We start from the raw sequence: 7,291 nt of genomic DNA, 5'->3' as shown, positions 1-7,291 counted from the left end.
AGTTAGTAATTCTGTGACCTTCATCTGCGGCAGAAATGTGCAGATTAATCCCGTGAGGCTGAGGATTTAAAACCACCTCTGCTGGTTGGCTGTTCCTCGAATGCTTTTTATTGAGTTTGACAATTTTCATTTTCGATCATATTTTAGAGACATGATCCAGCTGAATGTGTCCTGTCCTGCACCGCCCCCTCTGCCACGGGGCACCGCCCCCTCTGCCACGGGGCACCGCCCCCTCGAGGTCACCTCCCCCTCCGCTGCGGTTATAACTCGACTGCTTTAACACAAAGAGGTTTTATTGGGGGGAACACTTTATTGGAGGGCAAGTTATTTGCCCTCGTCACACACTTGGTGGGGTATTTGGTATTTTTGCGTTAAGGTAAAATATTTACAAAAGAGTCCTGCGGGGTTTTGTGTTTCATGTACATGAGACCACCGAGGCGCACCGTAACCGACGCGCATAGCCGGTGTAGCTACAAGAATAAAAACATTTCTCATCCCTGAAAACGTTCTGCCCCAGGGTCAGTGGGATTTGGGGCAATACTCATTTGGGGGGGCAGGTTCTGTAACGGGGGGGGGGGACCCGGAGCCGCTGGGCACTCCAGAGGCGCCTGTATAACGGAGCTCGTGCTTCCCCAAAGCGTCCACGCACGGCCCCCGACGTGTCCCCCGACGCGCTTCGCTGAGCCCAGAGCTTCCACCGGCTTGGAGGCGCCGAGCGAGTCGCCGACAGGTGCTGCGGTTACGGGGGAGGGGGTAATTTACACTGTGACGGCGTTGCAGAGTCGGGGCCCCGGCCGGCTCGGCTCTCAGTTGTTGATCCGGAGTCTGAAGGCCACGCGGCCGGCGAATTTGTCTCTGTCGTCCTTGTTGTTGATGTTCCCCGCGTTCACTCTGCACTCCACGAGGTGATCCACGTTCCGCATCGCGTTCTCAAAGCGGACGGCCACCAGGGGCTGCGTGTAATTCTTCTGGGGGGAGAAGGGGACGGTCACTTACCGGGGGAGGGGGTCAGGTAACAGAGGTAATAAAAGGGGCAAAATCGTCCCCAACCGTCACTGAGAAACCCCATGGGATGATATTTCCCCCGGCGGGTGGGACAGGGAGGGAGTGAGTGGAGTCCATGGGATGATATTTCCCCCGGCGGGTGGGACAGGGAGGGAGTGAGTGGAGTCCATGGGATGGTATTTACCCCGGTGGGCAGGACAGGGAGGGGGTGGAATCCATGGGATGATATTTACCCCGGTGGGCGGGACAGGGAGGGGGTGGAATCCATGGGATGATATTTACCCCGGTGGGCGGGACAGGGAGGGGGTGGAATCCATGGGATGATATTTACCCCGGTGGGCGGGACAGGGAGGGGGTGGAATCCATGGGATGATATTTACCCCAGGGGGGATGGGTGGGTTCAGTGAAGGGGTGGAAGCCATGGGATGATATTTACCCTAGCGGGTGGGACAGGGAGGGGGTGGAATCCATGGGATGATATTTCCCCCGGCGGGTGGGAAAGGGAGGGTAGTCCGTACATACAGATGGTAAAATGCATGGTTTGGGGACTTATGTTGGGGGTTGGAAGACTGCCTGACCGTGGTGACCAATGGGAGACTTTGCCTCCATTGGGGTAATATCGGGTGGTGATGGGGTCAGGTGCACGAGGGAGAGGGGGGTGGAAATCAGGATTCATTCTTACCTGAGCTTTGTTGCCATAATAAGGGAAATACATCAGATCGATGGTGCCGAGGCCAGTCCCGTTATTGGGGAAATAAACCCTTTTACCCAAAAGCCGTTCGTTTTCTTCAGTCTAAAAAAATAAAAACACAATTGTTGGCGTGAATCCAGCAAGAAGGAATTATTCCGGGACCAAAATAATGGCACGGTCCTACAGTATGAGGGATTTGTCCTATAAGCTGACAGACCCTACACCGTTCCTACAATATAAATGGGGTGTATGAGGAGTTTGTCCTATACGCCGACAGACCCTACACCAGTCCTATAATATAAATGGGGTGTATGAGGAGTTTGTCCTATACACAGACAGACCCTACACCAGTCCTATAATATAAATGGGGTGTATGAGGGGTTTGTCCTATACACCGACAGACCCTACACCAATCCTATAATATAAATGGGGTGTATGAGGAGTTTGTCCTATACACAGACAGACCCTACACCAGTCCTATAATATAAATGGGGTGTATGAGGAGTTTGTCCTATACACCGAGACACAGACCCTATACCAGTCCTATAATATAAATGGGGTGTATGAGGGGTTTGTCCTATACACTGACAGACCCTATACCAGTCCTATAATATAAATGGGGTGTATGAGGAGTTTGTCCTATACACTGACAGACCCTATACCAGTCCTATAATATAAATGGAGTGTATGAGGGATTTGTCCTATACACAGAGACACAGACCCTATACCAGTCCTATAATATAAATGGGGTCTATGAGGGGTTTGTCCTATACACTGACAGACCCTATACCAGTCCTATAATATAAATGGGGTCTATGAGGAGTTTGTCCTATACACCGACAGACCCTATACCAGTCCTATAATATAAATGGGGTGTATGAGGGGTTTGTCCTATACAAAGACAGACCCTACACCAGTCCTATAATATAAATGGGGTGTATAAGGGGTTTGTCCTATACACCGACAGACCCTACACCAATCCTATAATATAAATGGGGTGTATGAGGAGTTTGTCGTATACACCGAGACACAGACCCTATACCAGTCCTATAATATAAATGGGGTGTATGAGGGGTTTGTCCTATACACTGACAGACCCTATACCAGTCCTATAATATAAATGGGGTGTATGAGGAGTTTGTCCTATACACTGACAGACCCTATACCAGTCCTATAATATAAATGTGGTGTATGAGGGGTTTGTCCTATACACTGACAGACCCTACACCAATCCTATAATATAAATGGAGTGTATGAGGGATTTGTCCTATACACAGAGACACAGACCCTATACCAGTCCTATAATATAAATGGGGTGTATGAGGAGTTTGTCCTATACACTGACAGACCCTATACCAGTCCTATAATATAAACGGGGTGTATGAGGGATTTGTCCTATACACTGACAGACCCTATACCAGTCCTATAAAATAAATGGGGTGTATGAGGGGTTTGTCCTATACACTGAGATAAACCTATAGTGTGTAAATATATATAGATGAGCTGTATCGGTACTATGTATATAGGGTTGTTTTCTCTATAAGGTACTTGCTATAAGGGCTGCTAGGATGTATATCTACGTGTCGTGCGTCATCGCGGCTTTGGGGAAATTCCTACGGGGCTGAGGCTTTCTATGAGTTTTGGGGGATTGTATCGTTTCACGCAGCTTTATAGAATGTTTGCCTACAGGGTATCTATAGGGCTACTGAGGATTGTAGTCTATACGAGCCACGTCTTACCGACTCATTTACAGCTGATTTGAGCTTCTGAGGACATAAAGAAAGAGACGGACTGAGAGATCACGAGAAAGACAGACGGACAGACATTCCACTAAATCCCCACAGACACCAGTGGCTCCATAAGCCGTGGGCACTTTCCCCGCTCACCTTCCCGGTGCAGTTGACGGTAATCGAGGTATTAGACAGCTGGGGGATGACGCTGGGCAGGAAATGAATGACCTGCGGAGAGAGAGACGTGTGCGGTGAGAACGTGTCCACACGCAACACCCGATGCCCCGATCCCCACGCATACTGATCCCCTACCCTGTTCATTTTGATGAGCACACAGGGCGTCCCATCTTTGTACCCATACGAGTTGTCTTCGAGGCCGGAGCAGAGGCCCAGGGAGCTGCGCAGGAACTGACAGGCCCTCTTGGGGTAATTCCTCACGTCTCCCGTGTCCTCCTGTCTGTTGTACGCTCCGCCGTTGCACGCCGAGCCCCGCTGCTCCTGGACCGTGAGGTTATAATCTACAGGAACCACAAGATGGAGCGTTAGGGAGGACAAGGAACCAGTTCGTCAACTGGAGCGAAGGGTGTTGGTAGGAGAAGAACGTTAGGAGAGTCTGGGGCCAGACTTGAGTGAGGAGGACTGGGAGGAGAACAGATGGCGCAAAGAGCAGATGGGAAGAAGGACAGGAGATGAAGGAGACCCAGAGCAGATAAAGAAGGACAGGAGATGAAGGAGACACAGAGGAGATAAAGAAGGACAGGAGATGAAGGAGACAGAGGAGATAAAGAAGGACAGGAGATGAAGGAGACGCAGAGGAGATAAAGAAGGACAGGAGATGGAGACAGAGGAGATAAAGAAGGACCAGGAGATGGAGAGACAGAGGAGATAAAGAAGGACAGGAGATGAAGGAGACAGAGGAGATAAAGAAGGACAGGAGATGAAGGAGACGCAGAGGAGATAAAGAAGGACAGGAGATGAAGGAGACACAGAGGAGATAAAGAAGGACAGGAGATGAAGGAGACGCAGAGGAGATACAGAAGGACAGGAGATGAAGGAGACAGGAGGCGAAGGAAGCAGAGAGGAGATGGAGGAAGCACAAAGGAGAAGAAGGAGGACAGGAGATAAAGGAGACAAGAGGTGAAAGAGACAGGAAGTGAAGGACGCACAGATGAGATGAAGGAGACTGCAGGTAAAGGAAGCACAGATACGATGAAGGTGACAGGAGAAGAAGGAGGCACAGAGGAGATGGAGGAGACAGGAGATGGAGGAGACACAGAGGAGATGGACAGATGATAATATGTGGTGTGAAGCGACGTAATAAATACACTCACCCCCCAGCACACTGTCCAGGGCGCTGGAATATTTGCCCCAGGAGGCCTGACCTTCCGTCACGTTGTACACTATGTCCAGACCGTCCGTCTTGGGGCGAATCATTAAACCTAAAGGGAATATGGAGGTCATTAGACAGTCAGACAACAGAAAAGACGGCACCAAATGCATCGCATTCCCAGCGAGGAATCTCCCGTACTGGGCAACATTGGGGGTGATTCTCCTTTTGGGGCAGGTGGGCAGAAAGAACCTGGAGGAGCTCCCCGAGCACCAGATGTTTGGGGGCAGTAAAGGGGGCAGGATAGATTTAAAGGGAACTGTTTGGCGTGATCCACCCCCCCAACTCAAAACCAGGACTTTGTGGAGGGTCCACCATACAGACCCCAGGGGTAGTTTTACCTGGATTGGCCAGCCGGTCCGAGTACTTGGGGTTGTACTCGTCGATGGTCTGCAGCATCACCCACATGGTGAGGCTGAACATCGCGGTGAGGAACGCGTAGAACACCAAGTAGAAGAGCAGGATGAGTCCTGTCAGGAGAGACGGCGCTTGTTACACATGAATGGGGTCGCGGCCAGCATCTGCCCCACACACTTACCCCCAGCCGCAGGGGAACAGGTATTTCTGCCCCCGCTCTCCAGACACAGAGCTCCATCCCACCCCCACCCTCTCTGAACGATGTAATCGCTCTTTAGGACAATAATCCGACGTCCTGTTCTTTTTATATCTCCCCACCCTGTCTTCTTTTTAATGACCTCATAATTATGATGCAATCACCAGCTCTTAATTACATCACGTGGCTCTCGGCATAATGTGAATATCCAATGCCCTATCGCGTCACTGTATTAGCTGCTACCATTTCTGCTGGGAGGCTGTTCCATTTACCTACCACCCCCTCAGCAGAGTTGTACAATGTGTCTCTCTATGGATAATTCATCACCTTGCGCAGCTACGGACCTTTCTATATAATGTGCAAACAAACCCCCAAAATACCCCTTTAATGACCCAAAACACCCGGTGTGCTGCCCCCTCCCCCTGGGGTAAGCGGAGCGCGAGCCGGAGATCAAAACATATACGCAAAAAACAACATCCCCTATATATATATTTATATAGAAGGCGTATACACATCCCCTATATATATACATATTTATATAAAAAGTATATATATACATCCCCTATATATATATATATAGAGACAGTATATACATTTATATAAAAAGTATATACACATCCCTTATATATATATTTATATCGAAGGCGTATACACATCCCCTATATATATAGAGAGACAGTATATACATTTATATAAAAAGTATATACACATCCCTTATATATATATTTATATAGAAGGCGTATACACATCCCCTATATATATACATATTTATATAAAAAGTATATATATACATCCCCTATATATATATATATAGAGACAGTATATACATTTATATAAAAAGTATATACACATCCCTTATATATATATTTATATAAAAAGTATATACACATCCCCTATATATATTTATATAGAAATACCCATTATTAACCCCGTCACCCTTCTAGCTATGCCCGTAATACCCCTTATTAACCCCGTCACTCACCCCAGCTGTGCCGGTAATACCCATTATTAACCCCGTCACCTCCTAGCTGTGCCTGTAATACCCCTTATTAACCCCGTCACTCACCCCAGCTGTGCCGGTAATATCCATTATTAACCCCATCACCTCCTAGCTATGCCCGTAATACCCCTTATTAATCCCATCACTCACCCCAGCTGTGCCCGTAATACCCATTATTAACCCTGTCACCTCCTAGCTATGCCTGTAATAACCCTTATTAACCCCGTCACTCACCACAGCTGTGCCCGTAATACCCATTATTAACCCCGTCACTTACCCCAGCTGTGCCCGTAATACCCCTTATTAACCCCGTCACTTACCCCAGCTGCTGCCCGTTCTGCCCATGAATTCCCGGGTCCGGGGGTTCCACATGAATTCTCTGAATTCTTCCATAATTTGCCCGCAGCTTCGCTTCTGACTCAGGGCAGCCATCCTGGTTACTGACCCTCACTGGCAGCAATTGCCCCTTACGAAGGAGAAGTCCCTGGGAGTCCGTGAGACCCTGCGCTGCCCCTGCTGCGGCTGATTTACCTCTCTGAGTCCAGCCACGGCAGCCACCTGTCTATATATCTGTTCATCGCCCCGCCCCCTGATGAATATTCATCACCTGGCTCCTCCCCCACAAGCACTGTGACTGTCACTAGAGGTGAGCGTGTGGCCCTGGGCCGAGGCTCCTGGCCCCATCATAGGCCCCTGAAACCCTCCTCAGTAAATTGTAATTATAAAGGCACATCGTTATACCCCCCCAAGGGGCAGCTTACCCCCAAATTCACCTGGAACGCGTCGTAGTCACTGTGAGTCTGCCCCGCCCCCTGCGGGGTGACACTGTGTGTTGGGGTGTGTCAGCGTGCCTCTTGCCCTGGTCCCCCCCCCTCCCCGGGCTGGTGACATCTCGCTGGCTCAGGTGCTGACCGGATTTCTCTCT

General features: G+C 49.4%; 1 protein-coding gene across 1 annotated transcript; it reads right to left on the bottom strand.

Annotated features, from left to right (window-relative positions):
- Positions 1 to 275: 275 nt before the first annotated feature.
- LOC128490688 (sodium/potassium-transporting ATPase subunit beta-2-like) lies at positions 276 to 6,911 on the bottom strand. Its single transcript, XM_053462698.1, has 7 exons — positions 6,687 to 6,911; positions 5,155 to 5,283; positions 4,758 to 4,865; positions 3,739 to 3,944; positions 3,583 to 3,654; positions 1,688 to 1,798; positions 276 to 968 (listed from the first exon to the last, which is right to left on the bottom strand). The coding sequence occupies exons 1-7, from the start codon at positions 6,796 to 6,798 to the stop codon at positions 807 to 809; spliced, it is 900 nt and encodes a 299-aa protein (XP_053318673.1). The 5' UTR covers positions 6,799 to 6,911; the 3' UTR covers positions 276 to 806.
- Positions 6,912 to 7,291: the final 380 nt, after the last annotated feature.

This window comes from Spea bombifrons, chromosome 4, assembly GCF_027358695.1.
Source record: "Spea bombifrons isolate aSpeBom1 chromosome 4, aSpeBom1.2.pri, whole genome shotgun sequence".
Lineage (NCBI taxonomy): Eukaryota > Metazoa > Chordata > Amphibia > Anura > Pelobatidae > Spea > Spea bombifrons.
Note: the sequence above shows the minus strand (reverse complement) of the source record. Positions and strands in the feature narration are given on the sequence as shown.